The sequence below is a fragment of the Micropterus dolomieu genome, linkage group LG03, assembly GCF_021292245.1.
Source record: "Micropterus dolomieu isolate WLL.071019.BEF.003 ecotype Adirondacks linkage group LG03, ASM2129224v1, whole genome shotgun sequence".
Classification (NCBI taxonomy): Eukaryota; Metazoa; Chordata; class Actinopteri; order Centrarchiformes; family Centrarchidae; genus Micropterus; species Micropterus dolomieu.
Window position 1 is genome coordinate 21,173,390 of NC_060152.1, and position 25,224 is coordinate 21,198,613.

General features: G+C 40.1%; 1 protein-coding gene across 4 annotated transcripts in view; it reads left to right on the forward strand.

Moving 5' to 3' along the window:
- The window catches only part of LOC123967622 (protein MTSS 1-like), a 57,608-nt gene that overhangs the window by 27,620 nt on the left and 4,764 nt on the right, over positions 1–25,224 (forward strand). Inside the window, exons 4-14 of one of the 4 annotated variants that reach the window (XM_046043772.1) lie at positions 10,600–10,684; positions 12,896–12,987; positions 13,538–13,612; positions 15,132–15,143; positions 20,147–20,304; positions 20,572–20,679; positions 20,800–20,897; positions 22,268–22,532; positions 23,714–23,827; positions 24,228–24,473; positions 24,669–24,875. In XM_046043772.1, the coding sequence (XP_045899728.1) occupies positions 10,600–10,684; positions 12,896–12,987; positions 13,538–13,612; positions 15,132–15,143; positions 20,147–20,304; positions 20,572–20,679; positions 20,800–20,897; positions 22,268–22,532; positions 23,714–23,827; positions 24,228–24,473; positions 24,669–24,875 (1,460 nt within the window). The remainder of the gene's footprint in view (positions 1–10,599; positions 10,685–12,895; positions 12,988–13,537; positions 13,613–15,131; positions 15,144–20,146; positions 20,305–20,571; positions 20,680–20,799; positions 20,898–22,267; positions 22,533–23,713; positions 23,828–24,227; positions 24,474–24,668; positions 24,876–25,224) is intronic. The other 3 variants (XM_046043776.1, XM_046043774.1, XM_046043773.1) reach the window with 3 other exon arrangements.

Genomic DNA, 25,224 nt, shown 5'->3' on the forward strand with positions numbered 1-25,224 from the left:
TGAAATTTGTACCTAAAACTTGACTTGAATCTCTCTCTCTCTCTAATAATGAGAGCAATGCAGGCAATTTTGGCCGTGACTTTAGTCTTGCACACGAGACCAACTTGACTCACAACCTGTGCCTCAGACTGTAGTTTATTTAGTTGTTGTTTTGTTCAGTTATTACAGCGGAAACATCAACCTCTGTCCTCTTTCCTGTTAATGATTAATTGTGACTTTTTTCACATTCTGACCATATATTGATGTGACTCTGGTCTGCACTATTGATCAGAGTCTCATTTGTCCAATAAATTTGGAAAAAGAGTGCTTTAACTTTGGCTTTTATGCTGTTTGACTTTCATGCTTTGGTTGTTTTTGTGCAGTAACCATTGCCACTTCTTCATGGTTCTGCATACCACAAAAAAGGATTGCAATGCTCAACCAAAGAGGCAATGAATTCAGTTCATTGGTAGAGGTCCTAGTAAATCCTTTCTGTCTATCTGTCTGTGGAATGTGTGTCAGACCAGAAAGGAAGATTAGAGAAAAGTGGGGCACCAGAGCCGGGAAAAGAGCAAGAGTGGACTCTAGGGTAATCTATTTTCTCTCTCTCTCTCTCTCTCTCTCTCTCTCTCTCTCTCTCTCTCTCTCTCTCTCTCTCTCTCTCTCTCTCTCTCTCTCTCTCTCTCTCTGGTCATCTTATGACATGCTTAAACCCCCTCGTTGATGGCTTTAATTGGTTCGATTCTGGGCAGCAGACTTATAGCTGCTGTTGAGCTGTTACATGCTGTGTAGAACAATATGCAGGCACTGGCTATCCATGAATGAAGTCCCATACTGCCAGTCCCGGGACAATAACTTAAGTTTTTACATTTAAGCTTTTAGAGGGTATTTGCTCAAACCACAGTTGAAACATTGAATGCTGATTGAGCAGAAATGTAATGGCACTTGTGGTGATTTATTTTATCTGAAAGTCCATTGGCCGTAGATTTAGCCTATCATCAAAGGCCAGTGTATTTATACTTGGACTCTCGTACATACCAGTGATTGGGGCTTTTGCCCACATACACACTTGCGCATTGTTGCACCCAAAATTCAAGAACCGACTGCATCCCTAAACACACAGCTATGAAGACCAAGCTATAATCCGATGTTAATTACCCGCTACTGTACGTGGGAAACATAACAGGTGTGTGGGACCATGCAGGCTTTTTGTTATTAAGATGAGTCATTTTTTTATGTTGCTTAGTAGAGTAGAGATTTAATTTGCAAGTATACACCAACTTGCTGTATTTTCCATAATGCACGTTCCCATGGGATATTTCTCTACTTCTCTTTGAGCATTTATTTTTGTCATGACTTTGACCGCTCACTGAACTGGCCAACTGCTTACTGACTGGATTAACTCAGCACCATGTTAACATTATGGTACTTCATTCACAGAGACATCAGAGGGACTAGGGGTGGGAGCAGAGGACTAAGCTAGCACAGAAAGCAACCAGAAAGAGAGAAAACTAAACAGATCACTGAAAGATTGGCGTGTACGATGGAGAACTAAATCAGAGAGAGAACAGCTTAAAAGAAGAAATCAAAGGAATACATTAGAATAAAGGGGGGGACAAATTTCTCCATGACCAACATTTGCATTGCTATCTGCAGCTTAATCCAATATGTGCAGTTGTGACATAGTGCTGTAAGAGTACAGTAAGTCACTTGTCATAAATTACGATATCAAGTCTGTCTGGAGACTGTTTGCTGACTTTGAATGTCTGTCTAGAGACCACCCTCATACTTTTCTTTTGTACGGCAAGAATTGTAGGGATCACACTACCAAACTATACTCCTACTCATGCTTAACAGTTTGTCTCCAGCCAGAATTGTCATGCTGTTTAATTTCTCTCACAACAGTACTTCATGCCACTCAATGACCGACCGAAGGCTATGACCCATACTGTAAACATCAGCACCATCAGTGTGGTCTTTAGTGAGTGAAACACCTGCTCAGTTGGAGTGAGGTCAGCTGACTGACTCGGCCAGTCAAGAACATGTATGCACATCAAGACATGTCAGCTGTACTGCCTATATCATAGTTCAAATGACAGATTTAAATAGTTTTAATGATGTATTGGGCAAGTAGAAATCACCTTTTCTCTCTAAGTAAGGACTGGATGTGCAATGTGTAAGATTAGAAATGACTCTCACTGAACACCACAGACAGGAATATAGGATGGTGGCATTTTGTAGGCAAGAGCAATGCATTCTTGTTATCTTAATTGGTTCCCATCCATTGGTTTAGTGTCCATTCATACCACAATGCTGTGAGACAGAAACAATGAAAGAGGGGGAGGATAACAGAGGAGGGAGGTAGAGATACAGGAGCTTGGTAAGGAGAAGGAGACAGACACAGAGAGCAATGGGTGTATTTACCAGCTATCGTTTCTTGTTTAACTGCAGCCTCAGGACCTCGTTAGCATTCCTACTGCAGAACCACACAGAGGTGACATATTGTCACTCTCAAATTATTCCTCTTTGTCATCTATACCCTTTCCTCTCCCCTTTTACCGTTTCCTCTCTTCTCATCCAAGTACTAGACAATAAAAATTCAATATATATTGTTTTTCCTATGTTCTTCTTTCTTTCCAGACCTCTTCTTTCCACTCTTTATTACACATTTTTCTCTGTTTTCCAATAAGCATTATGTTAATGCTGTAAGATTTTGCTAGAATTTTGCACAGCGTTCATTAGTTTTCAGGCTTCAGCTCTACAGTGGCACACTGACACACTTACTGTTATAAACCTTGGCTGTGTTTAGTGTACATCAGTCCAAAAATCTTTGCTTTCTTTGAAAGCACTTTGTATCTGCATACGTCACTCATTTATCCATGTAGTTTTTCAGCTGCTTCAACTTTCCACACCAATGGTGAGATGACAGAATAGAGTGGAAGAAGGTAGCAAAAAGGGAGAAGAGGACAAGTGAGTTGGATGATGAAGAAAAGGAGGGTTGAGATGAGAATTGTACAGGTAATTGAGAGGGAGGAAGAGGAAGAAGAAACAAGATCAGGCCAGAAAACAGAAGCACAAGAGAGCAGAGGAGATCCGAGACGATACAGCATCCATGAGGGGTGAGCAATTTAAGGGAGAAAAGGGTATTCAGGATGCATTTCACTGCATTGCAGTGGCACACTGACACACATTCACAACTACAGTTTACAATGAGTCTCGTTTGGTTCTTTTAGAGAATATAGTGTTGGCCCATTGCCAATGTTGATAAATATTGTCACTAAACTACACATCCAGCTGTCATTTACTGTCTGTATAAATATACTCAGATATCAGCCTGCAGCTGCTTTGGTGCCTGATTTGACTATGATGCAAACCATTTACAAACAATATCATGGGTTTAAACCTTGATAATAATCCACCCTCCCCTCTTTCTCTTATCTGTCCTGTCAGTATTCAGTGAATATGGTGCTATGTAGTGAGACAATGGGCTGTTACCGTTTAAAATGGTTAGTAGTTTTTACTTTATATGGCCTTTTATCATCCACTGTATGTTCATGAATGCAGATCTACATGAGTAGTATCAACTAAAGTATGTCCCAGTACAGGAGAACTCTGAGAATTCAAATTAGCCTCATCATTTTATTCTCTTTCTCTCCCTCTTCTCTTCTCTTTCAACTCCTCTGCTATCATCTTCTCCTCTCCCCTCTGTCCATCTTCTTCCTTCTCCTGTCTTTGGATGGCAGCTGTTGGGAGCCGTAGTCAGACAGTCCAGAGTTTATGTGTGTAAGCACTGGTCAGACTGCAGCAGGTGCGCATGTGTATGCTCGGCCACACATTTGCATGTGTTGGTGCCCATTGAGGCTACTGACTGTCGAGTGTGTGTGTGTGTTTTTATATCTCAGCCGGGACTTTAAACTGAATGCAAAACAGCCGATAAGGACTTGTGTCACCATGGGGACAAAAATTAGAGGGTAGAAACTGCTTTTTGATTGTTAAGACTTGGTTGGTTCGGTTAGGGTAAGGGTAAAAGGTTTGGCATGTAGTTGAGAAGGTTAAGGTTTTGTCAATGAGATGTCCCCAAAGGGATAGAGTTTATTGAGTTGTTACAGTGCTACATATTGCTATTTTCCAAGATAAGTTAAAGCTGTCATATGGGGTTTGTTTCAGACAGAGGATGAACTGAGGTGCTGCATAAAATGGATATATACGGATTTTTTTTTTTACTTTGAGTCATATAAAGCTACTATAATGGAATCCGAGAATAAAAATATTGAGCTGGAAATTAGCATAATACTTTAACCACTTTATCTAGTATGAATATTATATTAGATTTATTTAGACCTTTCTTTGATGAATCGTTTTGACACGTTTTGCTTTCATTTACTGATTCATTAAAAGCATTATCAGCCACTTAGTTTATTGTTAATTGCAAAATGTAATTGTAGACTTACAGTATGCTACCAGACTGACAGAGCAGAAATATAAATCAGTGAATGAAACGATTGCCTGTATCTGTGCTGCTGTGTGTGGGTGGCTCCATCTGGGCATGCCAACTGCTCAGCTAGAAATGTGTGTATGTGAGATTGTTTTCAAAGACATCACACTAAGGGTGCTTTCACACCTGCTTCATTTAGTTCGGTTGAATCACCCTAGAGTTCGTTTTACCCTTTGGTGCGGTTCGGTTAGGCAGGTGTGAATGCAGCAATCGCACTCGGGTGCACACCAAAAGCGGACCAAACAATTTTATTATAGCAGAGATGTGATCCGAGCATTATTTCCAAAGCCAAACCACTAATAAATCCATCTGCTGACCGTGAAATGTCTTCAGTGATCTTATAATTGATTTGTATAAGCCATGTATAGGCTATGTTTATGAAACTCATTACGTATACCAACTTGTCAGTGTGGGTATTTTTCCTGATTAATACATTAAAATCTGTTAAAATAGGAGAGGCAGTAGTACTACTCCGTTTACCTTGTCAGTTCATTATGTCAATAAAACGTGTGACAGTGATACCACGGTATACTATAGGCTAAATAAGACCCGAATTATTACTGTACATGTCCTGTTTTTACGTTATTATTCATAATAGGTTATGTGGTCAATCTGCGGTCTAACATAACTAATCATGCTTTTAATAAATGATTACTTCATGAGCTCTTTGTGATACAGATCAGAAGCATTAAAGTGCTGCACAAACTTCTGTCAGTCACCGGAGTTTGATTTCCAAAGGTAGGTCCTGATGATGCAGGATGACAATCGCCAAAGCTGTCCAATCAACAAGTTATCTGTAAGTCTGTGGAACGTCTTGGTTCATTTGTAAAACTGCAGTGTGAACATGAACCGGACCAGAACTAAAATGCAACAGTGCATTTTTTTCACTTGGTCCAGACCAAATGAACCAAATTACAGGTGTGAAAGGATCCTAAGACATTAGTAATCCAGTGAAATGATTCAGGATGCAGCTCTTTCTAAAACCGTATCACATTCTAGAACTTGTCGCCTAACAAGTTATTTTTCAGTTCAATATCCTTGTCTAAAAATGTGTGGTGGTTAGTTTGTGGTCTTTAACGGCAACCGATTTCCGACATAATTTGCAGACTGATATCTTTTGAGCAACATCTGTCTTTTCAAAGCCTAACCACCCTCATAAGTGAGATTGATCCATGTCTAGAAATTTAATATAACGATGTAAATTGCGAAGGCTGATGGAGGCTGGTTTTAACTCCTGGCACCTCCTCGCTCATTTTGAACTTCAGTCATTTTTTTTTGTGCAGCTATTGCTTGTTTACCTCTGGCACAGTGTACTGCATGCCTGACACAGTGAATGTGCAGGACAAGGTGAGTGATGTAGGGTACTCAATAATTAAGATAGTATTGTAGACAATATATATCACACACCCCTAGTTGTCAGACACCTAAAATAGTATAAAATAGTGATTTAACTTAATTGGATAAATGGGAAGGGTTGCATCAGGAAGGGCATCCGGCATAAAAAGCCTCAGCCAAATCAAATATGCGGATCATCAGATCTTCATGCCAGGTTGGGCAGAGCCTGGTTTGCCAGCGATATGGAAACAGATCATCTGCTGTGGCGACTCCCACGAGGAGCAGTCAAAAGAAGGAGTAATTTGACTTAATGTCACCTTTGGCAACTGTAATTCCTGGGTTTTCACAGTTAGTCTGTCAGTCTATTCAGGAGCTGATGCCTACCACGTAGTCTGACAAGATTAACATAAATACGGTTTACAATATTGTGTAATCAGCTGTGTTAGCCAGAGGCAATGTAAATTGTTTTAACATTACTGCCACGTAGCACTCAGCCACGCAATGGTAGATAATCTTTTTTTTTAAATGTCAGCTCATTTTTCAGTGCTAATAAAACAGCTTTGTTCGATTGGAGGCCAACATGTAGAGGAAAGGATTTGATTTTAAATTTAGCCAGCTCAGCATGGATGTAGCCTTAGTGTTTTCTTCAGCTCTCTAATTAGCTAGTGAACAGATCGCCTTACCTCTGTCCAGCTGGGTGTGTGTGTGTGTGTGTGTGTACTTGTATCCAGCTGTATGGTCTCCAGTCTCTTATCAGTGTAACCACTGGCCCGTAGTTAAAAGCAGCCATCTGGTGTGCCCATTCAGAGTTGGTTTTAGCTAGCAGGCCTCCCTTGTCCTTATGTCAAAACTACCCCAGCGACATCACTTTCTCTCTTTCTCAAATTTTCCTTCTCCCATTTTAATCATAGGTGTTTAATCTCCTTCCCACTTTCTTTCTTTTCTTTCTTCTACATGAATGCATAGGATGAGAGAGGATCATACCCAATATAGACCCAATAGACTATTGAGACACTAGTTCCCACAGAAAGCTGAAGTATCAGAGACCAAGAGACAAAGCTTTGTTAGGAATAAATGAAAGTAGTGGTTTCTTCTTCTTACAACCTGACAAACACATAGGGACAATCTTTTTTGTTACGTATAGCTTTTATTGATTACTTGATAGAAATTGTTTGAACGTAGTGAGAAAATTAACACCAACTAAGTGGAGTAAATAAATACAGTTGCAAGACAATCCATTTGCTTTATACCATATACTCTCTACTGTGGGATGTTGTAGATTGGCTAGGCCTGGGACAGTTGGTTATGCACTTCCCTATATATTGTGAAACATTAATAACAGATCTTTTCTCTCTTTCTCAGTTGTTTGTGCTGCCTATTCCACTAGATATTTTTTAAAAGGAGTCAGTTTAACACCGTTTGTAGAGTGGGGCTTACATTGTGTATGTGTGTGTTTTCGAGTGGTTAAGTGTTGGTGGTGCAGGAATAATTTCAAGCCTCCGAAACAACCATGTCACAGAGCAGCTATTTCTACTGACAGCCAGCTATGCCACTACTCATATACACACATACATGCACACACGCGCACGCACACACACACACGCACGCACACGCACACACACACACACACACACACACACACAAAGCAGTGGTCCAGCCTGGCAGTGAAGCAGTTTAAGCTCGCTTTTTTTTCACAGTATCACTGTATCAAAATATGACTGAAATAAATTTTAAAAAATCACAAAACGTAACAAATCTCTCTATTCCCTGTAACACTATTGGAGTCCATGTCAGATGTAGCAGGTGCACACACACACACAGTTTTCATAGTAACTGGCAGTCATGGCAGAGGCCACATTGAACAGCTACCTGCTGTGAGAGTCTTTCACACATGGAGTATGGGGTATTGCTGAATTATTTTAATTCAACAAAAGAGTTTTATCATGATTATCATCTTGCTATAGTGTAAACGGTTTTAGTTGCAAGGCTCAGCTACCTCGAATTTTTGCTAGTTTATGCTCATGGCATGTGAGGAGTTCTTTACACCCGCGTCTTGAGCAATGCTGACATCTGCAGACAAGTTTCTTTTGTATAGCCCTCTCTTGTGTGTTAGCAGTAGTCTCTTTCAGATATGACTCCTTGAAAGGAAATCTATTCAAGGAAAGGACTCTATTCAAAAGGAAATGTGAGTGTTGCAATAATCTCTCAAAATCTGACTTTAGTGTGTGCTAGACGCACCCGTAATGATGCACCTGTGCATAATATAGCCAAGAGCAGAGTTTGTTTCTCTTATATGACTCATATCAGATCCAAGAGTAAGGGTGGGGAAGTGGGAAATAAATAATCAGCTGAAACCAAACTCTTCCCTTGACAGCATGGGCTAGAACTCTACAGTATTTTTCTAATTAAAAACTTTTGCCAGCACTAACTCTTGGCCACGTGGCCTCCCCATAGCACAGGCACCTATCAGCCAAGCACACCCTCTAGAATAACAAGCAGTCATAGTAAGGGTGATGTGGGAAGATGGATAGATGGATAGGATGACTAAACAAGTCAACGCAGGAATGAATGAGCATGACGGTGTTGTATAACAGAAAGCTCTTTTATGGCATGTGGTAGCCACACCCTCTACACTAACAAGCACGCACAGTAAAAGAGGAATGGATGAATGAATGGATAGAGGGAAACATTTAAGGTCATAATGGCCTCATTGGGACTGACATTAAATTATACATTGTTGAAAGGTAGAGGGGAGTTGTAATTTGCCATCTAGAATCGCTTAATTCACTTCCAGCCTGTATCTGTCTGTTTCTGTTACACTGTGTCTGCCTTTTCACTGAGCATTCAAAAGCACACTGAGCTAATTCAGGTCTTTTAGAAGAGCAGGACAGATGCAGATTGTCTCTGTGTTCATAATCACACAGCGACTGAGACTAAAACCTACAGATGCTGTCCCACTGGTTTAGTTTTGGAATTTAGTTTGAGATATTTTGTCACTCTGATCCATGTTAGGTCAGTCGGGCAAACAAGCACCGCTCAGTGAAAGATACCGAAGCAGCGAGATTTAGCACAAAACTGGCCTTGTGCTAGGGCTGGACAATAAAACAATAACAATAATTATCGCAGTTTTATTTTCAATAACAATATAACAAATGTTCAATAAATATTCAATAAATGTTTGATTTTATTCACTTGAATCATACACAAATTCGGACTTATTTTTTATTAAGATATTAATGATGATTTTGTTGAGGAAAAAGGACTGAAAAAAGATTAATTTAACACACTTAATTTCACTCGTATTTGTTGACAAAGATTTTTATCATAATTGTTTTGAATGTTCTACCTAAGATTTGTGAAGTGATCCACTGTTGGGCATCAAATGTTGACCATAAAGAAAAGTTAAAACCACAATTAATCATCAGGTATCTTCATAAAATACTTATCGTTGATAATTCGATTAATCGATATTGAAAGATATGAAACTTTTTCTCATGATAACATTTTTGCCATATCGTCCAGCCCTACTTAATTTACGCTAATTTGTGCTAATTTGCACACTGACACAAATTATCCTGCATGTATGTAGCTACATATTCATTTACACACAAGATACACACATAAAAAACACTTAATCTACTTAACAACTCTTCACACATGATCCTGTTGAATTTAGAGATTCAGTAAGTCAAAAGATATGCTCTTTGAGCCCAACTTTTCCCCACTCCACTCCAGCTAGAGATCGTCTTACATCTGTCCGGCTGTGTGTGTGTGTATCCAGCTGCAGCTCCATAATAATACTTTTGGTTGAATTTCAAGTCAGACCACTTGAAATAACAATTTCAATTTAAAGATTTGTCTCACTTTACTAATTTTTCTCCTGTAAGGATTTCCTGTTTAGAGGAGGGAGAGTTGGAGGCCATATCGGCAGCCTTTTGCATTTGTTTTGTCCAGCCTCTGATGGAGTAAAAGACAATTTCATGTGTTGTGAGTGAGTGACAGCTGTGTGTGTGTCTCTGCATGCAGCAAGGACTGTGCTGACAGCAGAATGGCTTGCTCTGTTGGAGGGGATTCACACTTCTCATCAGATCATCACAACCAAACTGTCTCTAACAAGCATGCGCGCACACACACACACACACACAAACTGAGAGTATCGCTGTGTTTCTGATGCACTGAACAGAATGTGCAAGAACTCCACACAGTTCCGTACAAGATCTCTCTGGCCCTACCTTCTCTCTCTTTCTCATGCACACATACAGACACACACATGCTCACACACAAACAAACACGTACACACAGTGGTGCCTCAATCCCACAGAGAAACCAGCTAGTCATACTGAGCAGCCAGACAATAGTTCTGTCAATCAACATCAAGTCCCTGCTTAGCTGTCGCGCCTGAAGCCTTCCATTGGACAGCTAGTTAGCCTGTGTGAAGGAAACCGACACTAGCCTCAAGCACATTTACTAGGCCCCAGTTCCAACTTCCCATCACTTCTCTTGACCTGAATGTGCGCAATTCGTAACTCCCTGTTTCCCACTGATTCCCACAGTGAAGAGAGTGGGTTCGGGGAGTGCTTATTACCAATGCTTCATTTAGAAAGTCCAACTACAATAATTAAGATATAAAAATATATTTTAACGTCCCAGTGTTTGTATGTTAGCACTGTGCTAATGCATTTTCTCCACTTACCTATATATGTGGAGGCCCTGCTAAATAATGATGAAGTAAAGGTGTTTGCTGTGAATTTTTAAATAGTAATTTATTGTCTTTTTTAAATGTCTTTCAGGTGGGACCAGAGACATTGGATCGGCATTGACAAGGATGTGTATGAGACATCGTAGCATAGAGGCTAAACTCAAACAGTTCTCCATGTAAGCAACATTGCTGTTTTACCCTCAACGACTCTCCTCAAACACAGTACTACTGACATGAACCAACATACAGGACATAATGTAATATATCCCAAATTTGGTGAATGCTTGGCTGGGATTTAAGAGGGGTTGGGAAGGGGCAGAGATTTCATTGGGGTTACTAATGGGGTTGTCTTTGTGAGACAAACAAGGAATATTAACGTATGTCCCAACAAAACCTCCCCTCTACACTCAAATGCTGCCAATTTCAAGTGATGCAACATTTGCTTAAAATGTGATTTTTGAGTTCTAACTAGGGATGGGGATCAAGACCCGGTTCTAAAAGGACCCGGTTCCAAAATTTCTCAAAACCCGAAAATCAATAAGGTCCAAGCTTATCGATACTGCTATCGAGACTAGCGGGTCCTATAATGTAACGTTATGTCTGGAGCGTCAAATCTGATTTATCTTGAAACGCAATGGACAAGAAAACTAATGTTTATTTATTGATGGCACCGAAACGCGGTATTAAACTGGCCCGGAACTGTTTATCATCGGGCTGCAGCCTCTGCTGCTCTCTGTCGCGCGCACACACACACAGCGCCCTACACAGAGAGACGCAGACGACGCTCCGTCGCTGTGGTGAAGTTAAGTTAGCTCCAAACTACTCGAGTTGCAGACAGTGGCGCTTATTATGTGCAATAAAACCTTCGCGAGTAAAAAGACAATACGGTGAATTTGCTGTTGTAAAAATTAATGATGCTGCACTAGATATAATATTTAGCTGTATTTAAAATATTAAATTCTAATCCTATAATTAATTTAAAAACAACCAGGCAGCTATGGACACTCAATATTATCTTGCTTTATCACAACTCATATGTCATCTCAATAAATAACAACGTTATCGCACATTGAATATTTTCCTCATACCGTGCAGGCCTACCTCATGCCCATAGGGTCTGGTCTTTACCAAATAATCAAATAATAGAAGCCTAAAGTATCAATAGTGGTATCCATAAAGAATCGGATCGTTAAGCAGTCTCAATGAGGGTATCAATAAAAATTAACGATCCCCATCCCTAGTTCTAACAAAAAAAAAGTCAGTTCTTTTCTAATTTTAAAAGATTAACATCTGATTGGGTTAAAGCTTATTTTCTTTGGCACTGCTTCCTATATTAGTCACTCAGAATTAGTATACATTGACCCAAGCTGTTTCCCTAACAGTGCAGCTCCACTGAAATGGTATTTTGTATGGTCTGTATTTGAATTGTCTTTTCACCACATCCTCCCATGTCTTGACATTTTGTGTGTGGGTGAGAAATGCCCCTTGTCGTGGAATGCTGGGAAAGAGACGATTGTCTGGCAACACAAGCATCTATAATGTTTCAGTGTAGTCACGCACACACACACACACACACAAACACACACCACATGCCTCTCTCTCTCACTCTCTCACTCACACACACTACACAGACAAGGGGTTCTCTAATTTCGGGTGGCATTTCAGTAGAGATTCCACTTGGATCTCCATAGCAGGAGCTGTACACTGCGGGGCTGTGGTCAACACCCACCCACGCACTGACACACACAATTTGGAGAAATGTCTGCAAGAGGGTGAAGTCTAATTTTAGTTTCATGCACTAACCCTGCAGCTGCCTACCTCACACTCACAACCTCTTAAACACACTCACAAATACAAGATGGCACAGTTGGGTAATGATTGACAGACATGACTGCACTAGCTTCTTACTTCCTCCTGTGACACACAGTCAGACATAAGCAGACTTGCTCTTCTTTCAGTCTCCTTTTTTTCTCCTTGTCTCTCTGCCTGTTAATGATTGACAGACAAGATCATTCAGTGAGACAGAAAGGCGAACCAGACCTAATTATTTTTTATGCCTGACTGTCTGACTGCTACTTTAACATCAGGTGACAGATATAATGACAGACCTGCAGAGCAGTAAATAAAGTGAAACAAAAGTCAAACGTTGGTGGCTGGTATTTTACATTTCCTCCATTTGTATTATGTTTATAAATAGGTTGTTCAGCCATATGATTGGTCAATAAAAGTTATTTTGGATACACATAAATGATAGAAATTTGTGTTTTGAATGAATTCCAGTAGTGATAAGTTAATTTTAAAACCCTAGTCTTGAAAATCTACTTCTAAATGGTTTAACTGATCAAGGTGACTTCTGATTAGAAGTAAGTACAATGTTGTTTTTGCAGGGCCTTTCTGGAGGGTCTGATCAACCCTCTGCAAGAACAGATGGAGGAGTGGAAAAGAGGAGTCAGCTCTTTGGACAAGGACCATGCTAAAGGTAGGACATACAAGAATATAACACTACACACCACGGCTGAACGATTTTGAAAGAATATCTAATTCCAATTATTTTGACTGATATTGCAATCGCAGTATGATTTGCGATATTAGAGGGAATTATCCTTTTTACATAATAATTCTCATTTTTGTAAACATATTTAAATGATTATGGTGTGATTTTTGCAAGGATCTGTATCAAACAAAGATGTTTTTTGTCTGTAGACTATGATATGTAGGATAGGACATCTCTGCAGCACCACAATATTTAATTTAAAATGGTATTTTGACACACATTTTGCCTTTAACAAATTTTGCTCCTCCTCCTATTTTACAATTGCAATAGGCCATATTGCCATTTCGATAAGATTTTGATTAATTGTTCAATCCTTCTACATGCTGATCTACAAATTACGTTGACATCAGGATAGATCTTTCACATTTTAGCAATGTATTTCAGCAATGTAAAGCGCCAATTAGTTATTGCCAGTTAAAGTGATTATGACTTTAAGCATAGGTTGACTTAAGGCTGTTTTCTGTTTCTGAACCAGAGTATAAAAGAGCCCGGCAGGAAATAAAGAAGAAGTCCTCGGACACACTGAAACTTCAGAAGAAGGCAAAGAAAGGTAAAAAAAATAGGAAAAAGATCTTTTTATTTAAAAGCTTAGGTGACGTAACAAAAATAACACTGCCAAGTGCCATTCATCTGATAATGATGTAGACAAATCTTGTTCTCAATCTTGTGCCAGCATACTTATAAAGTTTTGACCATTACACAATATATTATGCAGGCATAGAAACTAAGTGTAGGGATCACACATTTAATGACTTGGAGAATTGCCTGCTAAGCCAGTGAAAGATATCCAGTGAAGTGAGAATTTGTTCAGAATGAATTTGTGGAAAGCAAAGAGAAATGCTTTTGTTATACTATACTAGTTTGCATCGTAATTAGAAAGCATGGATCTTCAGTCTTATGCACCCCTCACACTAAAAGATTAACTATATGCATGTATTTGAAGCTAAGTAAGTAAAGGCTTGGCTTCTTAATATTCAGCCAATGCCTTTCCCATAGATGCTATGATTCTGCAAGACAGATGTGGTTTTAATTGACCTCTTGGACAATCTAGCATTCATCTGTTTCTTTGGACACCAATACAGAAATCTTTGGTCTGCCTGCTGTGTCAGGTAGTTTACACGTTAGGATAGCCAAAAGAAAAACTCATCTACTCCTGTATTACTCCAAATGCAATAATTAGTTTTACTTAAATAATATTCACCTGGGCTTTGGTTGTGTTTAGTTTAGTTTGTTTTATTCTGTACTGGATTAAAGATCTCTATCTGCAAGATTATTGAAATCACAAGTTGGGAAGGAAAATGGCATCTTTTATTTCAAATAGGAAAATGTCCAAATTTTATATATACCATTTTTATTGGACAGCAGTGGTGTGTATAAAAGAAATTTGTCCTTACTGATTAGACTTGCGCAGATCTAGTAAGGCTAAGCATTACCTTACTTGGTAAACACTCTCTGAGAGGGCAGCAGCTTTTTTCTTCTGCAGTTTTCTTGGCTCTGGTTCTACATATGTATTCATCTACCTAGAGAAAAAATACCATTTACAAAGAAGGAATTAGATAAATATGCTTTCAGCATGTTTTTGGATGTTGATAGTTTCAGGTATGAATCAGTGGATGTTTCACATTCCTAAAGTCAACAGATGTTCCGGATAAAGTACAATAAAAGGGCAATGGTAGTTTTTACTCCTACTATGCAGTACATTAAACATTGGCATGTAACTCATACTGCACATAGTGACTAATACTGGTACATAAGACTTGTGTCATTCTACTACAGCTCACTGCATGAGTTTGATCATCATAAAACACTGATTTGGCATGATTAGCATTTTTGTCATGTGAAACACTTGATAATGACATTGCTTTAAAAACATATAGGTGCTTTATGGTTTGGTTTTACACTTTTCTTTTGAGTCCTATAATGCTTAAACAGACATCCAGACAAACAAGACTACACCTTTAGGTGATTGATTAGTGTTAGCTGGCACTCTCTCAGTTGACTTGGATCTTTTTCCTCTCCCTGTCCCCATGTGGTTCTGATACCATCCTCCTCCTTATGCTGCACTGCAGCTGATAATCTAGGTAAGTCAGTCTGTGGAATAGACACACTGTCCAAGTTGTTGCTTACACTGCAATGCTTAACCAGTCATCTTGGTTTCATTGTGAGGAAGCCACCATATATATTGAGTTTTATTTAAAGATGTAATATGCACACATCTGTGGTCCCCTATAGGTTTTTACTTAAGGGTATAGAAACTCAGTGTTTGTCCTTTTTATAGTGGCCTACTTTATTCTCCTTTATTTTCTTCTGACTCCTCTCATTCACTTTTTGTAGTTCTGGGTTAGAGGCCCCACGTTGGTAAGCGCCTGAAGTAATGAAGTGTTTGTGAAAAGGAAATTGAACAAGGAACAGAGGTGGGTCAGAGCCTGGACTCTGTCTGGGCTCTGGCTCATTTGAGGGTTTAAACAGAAAATTAATAAAATAATTTCTTCACGGAATCAGTATCACAGTAATAGTAAAAATATGCTGTGGTTTGGAGAAGAAAGAGAGGAAAGGAGGTGAAGTGTAGGCCTCAGTAGATTTGACATACAGGGTCCTATATGGTCCAGTGGGTGGCTCCCTCTGCTTTACTGATCCAGTTCTGTAGTGTTACATTTATTTCTACAAACTGTCTGTCTTTTTTTATCAGCTCTGTGGTGTCCGCCTTAAGTGTGGGTCATGCTGGCAAGTTTCTGTTCTGTTGCTCTGCTCACATACGCACACTTTGTCTCATCTTCGGCAAGCCACCTAGTGACAAAAACAATAAAGGGTTGCCAGAACAAAACTTTAACTTTTAACTTTACATTTAATTACATTTATACTATAGGCATTCAAAGTGTAGGCAAGAAGTGTTGTTTTCTTTCCCACCAGATTTTAGACAACTCTGCCTCTGATTGGCTAGTACCTGTTGCCTCCACTGGTTAGGGTTAGCCAATCAGAGGCAGAATAGGGGGCATGACCTCACACAGAGCATCAAATGAGAGTTGCTAAAATCTGGTGGGGGGAAATTATAATCCATTCAGGGAAGGGTTCCTTGCCTTAGTTTATCTACAGCGTGTGCCTTCGGGTTGTGGTAGATAGGGGATACACCGCTTGCTAGAAGCAAGCACTTAACGTATTTGTAGAAAGGTAGGAAATTAAAAGATATTACTGTCCTTGTTTGCTGCAAATTGGAAATTAATTTAATTTTGTGTGGCAATAATCTTTCATTCACCCTTTTTGACCTGAGTGATGCCTTACTTACTGCACTTGGTTCATCCAAAAAGTCTGAACTCACTGACTTCTCGGTCATAGAAATACACACAAACATCTAAATCAAATTCAGTCATAGGATATTAGTTTAGGTCACACTCCATTTACACAGAAATAAAAGCATCTGTCTGCTTGTGTTAGTGAATCTATATCTGATGTTGATATGTGTCTTGTGAGGGTGTTTTTCTGACCTGAGACCCCAGCTTAGCTAAGAAACAGCCTGTGACTTGAACTTAATGCAATCATTGGTCATGTGAAAGCTGGAGAACCTAATCTCATTTGCCTGTGTGTGCACACGTATCTACATGTGTGCAGATATTTCTACCCCCGACCATATTCATCTGGGCTTAGTCGCTGAATTTTCATCACTTAGTCATGCTGAGGGTTAAAACAATTAGACAGTAATGGACTCAAAGTGAATTCAAAAAATCCTCCTACCGTAGGAGCTATAAGCACTAATTGTCCTTAATTAAATACTAAAACAGCTTCTGGCATATGTTTCAGGGTGGATTTGTTTACAATGCAGTCACTGCCCACGGACCCTCAGTGAATCTCAGTGTTCGCCTGTGGTTGAAGAGAAAGAGGAAGTAGTAATCAAGGGCCCTGTCATTCACATAGTTGCACAAGCACAGATGCAATAGTTAAAGCACAGAGATGGGGAATGTGGACAAACTAAGGAACAGCCCATAGTAGAGACAAAGTTGTAGCATAACAGAGGTTCAGCACAACCCCTCTGCTTACCACAAGTTGACATTTCATGCCAGGATGTGCCTGCATTGTCTCAGTACACATGTGTGTCTCTGAGTGTGTGCAACCCTCTCTATCCCTGCAATTACATCTTTTACATCATTGTGATTAAATATTAATATTTTTTCAGTCTGTATGGTCAGTTGAAAGTAATTTATAATGTATAGGTTACCATTTATGATCATTTAGAACATGAGCGCTACGTGTGTCATGAGTCTATGTATGGGAATCGATGATCTCATGGTCCACTTTTTAAGGGCTAAACTCAAATATCACTTGGTAAGTCCAAAGGAAATCAGTTTGCTTGTATTTGCAGAAAAAAATCAAACTTTTTTTAATGTAATTATAGAGTGAAGGGATAAAGTTCTTCTTGATGGATCAACCTTTAACAGACATGGAAGTAATGTGATGCCGGATGTGATAATATTAAGCACTACTCAAGCTACTCATGGGTGGTACCAAAACAGCAAACAACAAAAATATTTGGCTTTCCATCTGTCTCAGACAAAGTACCTCAACTTACAGTACCGTCTTTCCAAAACAACTGTGGTTATGTCGAACTACTAGTGGGAGCCAACCAGAATCCCTAGTTTTACTGCATGCCAAGGAGACACCACAGCATCGCTGGCTTTGGGACTTGAAAACATTTCTACATTGAGGCCAACTTAGGCCTAAACTTTTAAAAATGTTTTATTCATGTTAAAATCAAGTTAAAGAAAACACAGCTGTGATGTGGCAAGGACATTTCTCAGTGTTACATGATCTATATCATTGAGCGTTACAACAGAGCCTACAAATGTTGTCATAGCATTTACTGAGCATTTTGCCATAAAGGGTTTTACTTTATAAATGTACTTGATGCACTACCTTTCAATAACGTTTGACCAGCTGTTTATAACTAGTGATCAAAACATTATTTTAAATGTCAGCCCAGCTTACAAATAATCTCCTTGGAAACAAGATGGAAAAAAGCTAATTTTGAGGGAAATGAATTGAGGGAAATGAACATTGAGTTTAGTCCTGCTGTGGAAACCAGACTAATACGCGAGGCCTATCTAGCCCTTCAGGCCCGGTCATACTGCAAGTTCTCCACAAAACCTTGGACAATGTAATTCTATACTTGTCTGCTCAAAAGGTGGCTTTTGAGTTTATATGAGACAGAAAATATATACTGCAATTTTGACTTTCCAGATACAGTCCGTCTACTCCATCATGGTCTCCATAGTGTATTATAGTAGGAACTGCCATAAACACCCACATACATCACATTCCTCTAAGACGTTAGACCAGGCTTGGTAAATATATATATGGAAATATGGAAAGTCTGTCTTATTTTGTCAACAACCATGACATTTCTAAGGACTGTGTACACGGACATTTTTTTTATTTTGTGGTGTTAGTATTCTTGAAAGGTTTTATTGATACTAGTCATAGTCTTAGTCACCAACTTTTTGACCAGAAACTATGAAGCTAACTATTAAACACTTAAGCAGCTACACTAGACTGAAACATGCCTGGAGTAGAAAGACCAGTGCAGTGTAACTGCGCATTCTTGTCACTTTGGGTACAAACATTGTCATTAAAATAACTTTATTTACCTTAAATATATACTACCGTAGTTTTATTTGACATCTTCACCCAATATCAACATTCATACTGAACTTCAAGGATCAAAATATGTCAGTTCTCTTCTCATCAGCTATTATGATGGTGGCGGCACATGTTTCCATTTGGTGCTTTTCTATTAACTGAGAATTTGTGCGTGTTCTTGAAGCCATTGTTAATTGTCATTTTAATTGTATTCTAGTTAACTGATGAAGAGATAAAGCAGTGGAAACATGAGCTTCCCTCATACTCTATTGTGTATAATGTATGGACTGTGCTGACATATTGGTGAGAAAAGAGCTGATGGTTAGTGGTCAACATAAAATACACCTTCTTATGTTTTACATTTGAGGTGAGGATGAATTATCTGTTTCTTTACTATTGGTTTGCATGATATAAGGCCTCAAATGCCAATGAAAGACTCCAGTTTGTTATCTTTTCCCAGACACAAGAGCAGACAGACAGACCACAAAGTTGTTCACTGTGGGTTTAACCTTGGTGTATCAAAGTGAAGACGGGTGTGGGTGTGTTTGTGTGTGTGTATGTTTGTGTGTAAGTGTAGCTTGAGTGGTTAGATAATGCCTTTGAGGCCCACTGTATGTCATCTTTGGCAGTCACCAGCCTTCCTGCCTCCATAGAGAACTCAAGAGGGCTTGACTTGCCTTCAGGGTATCCTCTCTTAAAATCACACACACAGCGCTGAATAACAGTATAACCTTGGGATTGTCACAGCCCTAACACAGTCCTGGATTTACATATCCAATTCAAATGCATATAAACAGCACAAGAACCAGATGGCCTTGGAGATGCCCTGCATTCTGGTCATTCGTGAAAGCGCGCGCACACACACAGAGTCTCTCTTTAACCCTGTCTATAAACACGCTAGAATTCAAGTGTTTGACAAAGAGTTTTGGATGGATAGTCAGAACTCTGGCTATCAAGCATAATAGCACAATTTAGCATAATAGACTGAAGCTTTCCAAGACAAGCAACAGATTAGCCTAAAGTAGATAACCTTCTTACCACCTCTGAACAAGAGACAGGAAACTCTTAAATGACAAGAGTGGCCCTTCATGTGGAAGCGATAGCCAAAAAGTAGCAAGGACATTCAAATGCTAGCGTTGAAGATAGCAACGTCCACAGTGAAAAGATAACATGTAGAGCCGTAATCACAGTCCAAGCCAGCATCTGAGAGAAGTGAACCAAAAAACACCGAATGCCACCAAATGTTCTTTCATTGCTTCATGATCATGTTGTTTGTGATTATTCATGCATGTGACAGTAGCATAAATATATTCTTTTTAGTATTTGTGTTAGTAAGGAAGGCTTAGTGGTTACATTACATCTCAGTTCCTTGACTTCTTGTCAGTTGGTCATTTTATTATACCTTTCATATATACATTTTTTTGTGCATTATTGTGTGTCCTTTTTTTCCCCCTAGGTCGTGGTGATATCCAACCCCAGCTGGACAGCGCTATGCAGGATGTCAGTGATAAATACATTCTGCTGGAAGAGACAGAGAAACAGGCCCTGAGGAAGGCTCTTATAGAGGACAGACAGAGATTCTGCTGTTTCGTAGCCCTGCTGCGGCCTGTAGTGGTGAGTACAGCAGGAGAGAGAGAGAGAGAGAGAGATTAGCCTTCAGAAAGCACTCCAAGATCTGGAAGACAGGAAGTCACCTCACTACACGGTGTCCTCACTTTATGTTTTAATTCCACTGACTGGAAAAACGAGGCATTTTCATGCTCTGTTCTGTTAAAGAGCTGTTTAAACAACTGCTGCTATCTAAAGAGGACTTTTTTTTACTATTGTAAACTCTTGAATAAGAACTCATTCTACCACCCTCTCTGACATTTTTTCTTTTAGGATGAGGAGATTTCTATGTTGGGAGAGGTCACCCATCTCCAAGCTATCTCTGATGATCTCAAAGCCCTGACCTCCGACCCGCACAAGCTTCCGCCTGCTAGTGAACAGGTGAACAAAATATCAACGATGATATAGTCTGTGAACAATGAACTAAAACTAAACTAATTTATAGCTCTGCTTACTGCCTTTCCTCTTCACACCTATGACTAATATTTCCCTCCCTCTCAGGTGATCTTGGACCTGAAGGGCTCAGACTACGGTTGGTCATATCAAACGCCTCCCTCATCCCCGAGCACCACTATGTCCAGGAAGTCTAGCATGTGCAGGTAGGCTCTCACAGCCAATCACAAGACTCATAGCCACAAATAAGTGAAACAGAGGCTTTGTCTTTCAAGTACACATTTACCTACTGCACGCACAAAACCCTTTTGTGATCCAGCGTGTTTCAAAATGATGCCAAATAAAAAATGAAATTACTACAGTTATTTTGGTCACCTGTTTCTAAGAAGGTTATTGCATAATATGTAGACACATAGGATGTATTGAAAAATGCAAATCAGTCCTTTAGACCTTATCAGTGGTTATGAATCTTCTTGGGAGATACCTTACATCGGTGTAATGCAGTGGGGAACAAGGACATATAGAACTTTTGTGTTGCACAATCTGTGTCTGCCACCCAGTGGTCAATATGAGCTTTGCTTTAACTCCTCTTTGTTACTATGAGTTAATGATTTGTCACCTAAAGTAAATGCACAGGAGTATAGCATGTCTGGTGAAAAATGTATTTAAAAAAGCTGAGGATTAGAGGTTAGAAAACTTTTAAAGAGTTGACAAGAAAGTGCACCTTCTTTTCTATAGCTGTTCAGACCATGTTGTCTGTCCTCCCTGCCTTTTGTGTCCCCAATGATTTTTCCTGAACTGTCCTTGTTTAGACTTTAGTGTAAGACATTGTATGCCTGGGTTGTGTATTGCTTTGCATTTGTCCTGGTAAAATCTTGTAACATACATTTGTGGGTTGTGGTTTTTCTCTGATTGAATCAAAACTTTTTGTTCAAAGCTTTTGCGTGTTATGTTTTCAAAAAGTTACCTCTGAAATTCACAAATCATAGTGAGAGCTGCTTTTGTGATTTTGTTGCTTTGCAATTTATAATTTTCACTAATGTTTAGTTCTTGAAACGAGGTATAGTTATGCCTTGTTTTGTGATTGTCAAGTCTGTACATTCGTTGATACACATTGTATGTAAGAATTTGCAACATACCACTTTTATATCTGCTTCAGATGTTCAAAGTGTTGCTTTCAAGTCTCAATTCACACAGTAATTAGATCTAGGGCTTTTCATGAGCGGTCTGTGTGAATATTATGAAAACGTTGTCTCAAAGGCACGACATATTTTCATTATGATATCACACCTCTTATTTTTGTTTGTTCTGTTGTTTTAACTGGCTTGGCCTCAGTCACAGCCTGCTGCATCCTGGTGTGCTGTGTTAATTGTTTCCCACCCTGTCTCCTCCACACTCCCCCCAATCCTCTGCCTTCATTCCCTCCCTATTATTCCTTTGATCTCTTTCTTATCCAACCTTCCTTTTTCGATCCATGCCTTTGGGTACACTTGATTCTCTTTACCCCGCCGGTCACTGCCAAACTTCTCCTACCTCTGGTTCTACCTTCATCCCTCACTCCATCCCCCTTTCACAGTAGTCTGAACAGCGTTAACAGTAGTGACTCCAGGGGATCCAGTGGCTCTCACTCTCATTCTCCTTCCTCCTCTTCTTCCTCCTCTTCCTCACACCACCTCTTCCACCACCATCACCCCTGCCATCGGTACCGCAGCTCCACGCTACCCCAGCAGGCCCCAGCTCGGCTCTCTAGCATCTCCTCCCACGACTCGGGCTTCATTTCCTCATCACACGACCAATACACATCGTCCAAATCATCCTCGCCTATGCCAGCTGAAACAAAGGTAAGAAAAACCCTCTGCTGCCCACACTTAACCATAGTTTTGGCTCTAAGAATGTACAATGGCTGAGACAAGACTATAAAACCACATTTGCTCTATGATTTAAAAGGCATTGTAGTCCGAGACAGAGAGAAAACCCCAAATCAGCAATCCACATAACTCTTTTCTCACACATCTCCCTTGGCAGCTAGCTGGATGCAGTAAGTGTGTGTGATCATGGTGAAGTCATTTTGGTGCTATTATTATAGCATAAATGCACAGGAAATTAGTCTGCCTCCATTCTAGCCCAGGGCAAAAAAGGTCAGCCCCATCCTGCTATTAAAGAGTCGACCGCTGTGACAGACTGCGGTTTGGTTCAACTTGCTGAGGCTCAAGCACACTGAGTGTTGTATTTTCATTAAATGTATCACACTAAAATTATATATTTAAGTGTTTACAGGCTCTAAGATTGTGTCTCTATGAGCAGGTCTGATTCTGTCAGTTTTATCTAACCATCTGACACAGGGTTTCAGATAATTATCAGTGTTATAGTCCAGGGGATTGTCTCGCGTGGGGTTTGTGGCTTGAAATCAACCATAAGAGCGGCTGCACTGTTAGCACGCCAGCAACCAGAGTTCCCCTGTCCAGAACACATTGGTGAAGTGAGACTCCAAGTTTTTATGATGTAGTAAAGGTGGTTTGGCAAGTCCATACCTGATCCATTTACAGTACAGTCCCAGGAATCAGCCCTCCTATTGCCAATAAGGCTGAGACATGGCTTCTACCTAATGTGGATGTCTCTAATATCATTACCCACTTCTATGTAGGGTGAAGTTCGTAGCTACCCCCAATCCCTAATCTCCTCCTGGAGGGCAGCATGCAAAAAGTTATTTCCCTATAGGCATGGATTAGGTATCATATCAGAACTTTGCCTGTGCTTCCCTTTAACAAGGCTGCAACTCTGCTGATGTCCATGCAATTAATGTCGGTATGACTCCCAGTGCACCTTCTCAACAGTCCTTATTGTCACTTGGCTGTATGCCTCACTAACTGCTGAGAACTGATATGAAGTTGCCTCTGCTCTCTTTAACAAACTGCTTCTCTCTGCCTACCTGCTGACATGTCTGTCTGTCTCCATCTCCCCCTGCCCTCCTCTATTCTTCTGGTCTCTTCCCACTGCCTGTTTGCTGCCCTCGCTGTCCCAGCCTTGTCCCAGTTCCAGGTCCTCTGAGGTTTCAGAGACTGGGCAGCTTCACAGTGACTGCAGCACCCCCTCTTCTCTAGCTGCTGCTACTGCAACTCAGCACATTACTGACAAGGTGAATCACACTCATCTGCCATGAACCTTACCGCTCTTTCACATAAACGTCTGTGTTGTACCAGCATTACTCACACCACAATGCCCTCATACTAAATTTCTAATGTTGCATCGACTTTAGTTTGTGACAGAAAAACTCCCTCCAAACTCCAGATTTTCTGGCATGTGCGTCAGTTTCTCCAGTTTTCATTCAGTTCAGCATTTGTGACCATTTCTTTTGTTTTGTATTATCAATATGGATTCCTTGTTATTTTTGTGTTCCTTTTTGAATGATTTCTCCTCAGTGATATGGTCTGTTTTTATTTTCTACTGTTTATCATAAATAATTTATCCCATTGTGTGTTTGTTCTGTTACTCTGTTCTGTTATCACTCCGCCTCCCACCGACGCACACACATCCAGTTGTCGAATGGCTTTGACCACTACAGTCCGGCCAATTCCCCTGCCTACCTGCATAGCAGCGGGGGGAGTTTGGGCTCAGGGTCCAGCACTGCCTTCCCCTTCTCTCTTCCTTCCTCCTCATCCTCCACCTCCTCCTCCTGCCCCACTCGTTCATGGTCACGTCACGCCTCAGCCTTGGTGCCAGACTACCCTCATTACTGCACGTTGGGTCCCATGGTGCCTTCATCACGAGTCCCCAGCTGGAAGGTTTGTTCATCACCTCGGTCTCGGCGATCAACTTCTTCCCATCCTCCTTGTCAACATGCAAGCCATGTTTACTGTACTACTGACTGAACAAATCCATTTTTAGTCGATCAATTTGCTTCTTTTAGACTTTGGACTTTGGGGGAAAGCACATCAGACAAATGTGAAGGATCAACCCTGACATGTCTGTCTTTACAGGACTGGGCCAAACCAGGCCCTTATGACCAGCCCATGGTCAATACACTGAGGAGGAAGAAAGAAAAGGCGACCCCAGCTGTAGTGGACAGTAATGGCAGTGTGAGTAATGATAGCAGCCCGGCCTCGATCTCAAACTCAGTGCCAGCTCCGGCTGTGCTACAACCGTCAGTGGAGGAGAAGAACAGGACTGTGACTGCACCACTCAAGGTCAGCTTTAGTCTCATACTGTTCCACAACAGCTGTTACAATAAGCAAGCACATAATCTGGTTAATTACTTGTAATATAATTATTCTATAAATATATTATTATTATTGTTGTTGTTGTTGTTATTACAACATAATCACTTTTTGTTACTGTATCTGTAGTATTGTAACTGTTCTTCTACTCTACAACCAAATAGTTTGGTAGTGTTAACAAATCATTATTAATAAAAGCAACTTGTGAAATGTTCGGTGTTAGTCTTTACACTTCTATAGGGACTTCATTAATTGTTGATTAATCTGACTAATACTTTTTGCTAGTTTACTATGTTGGATGCAGAGGAACTTTTATATG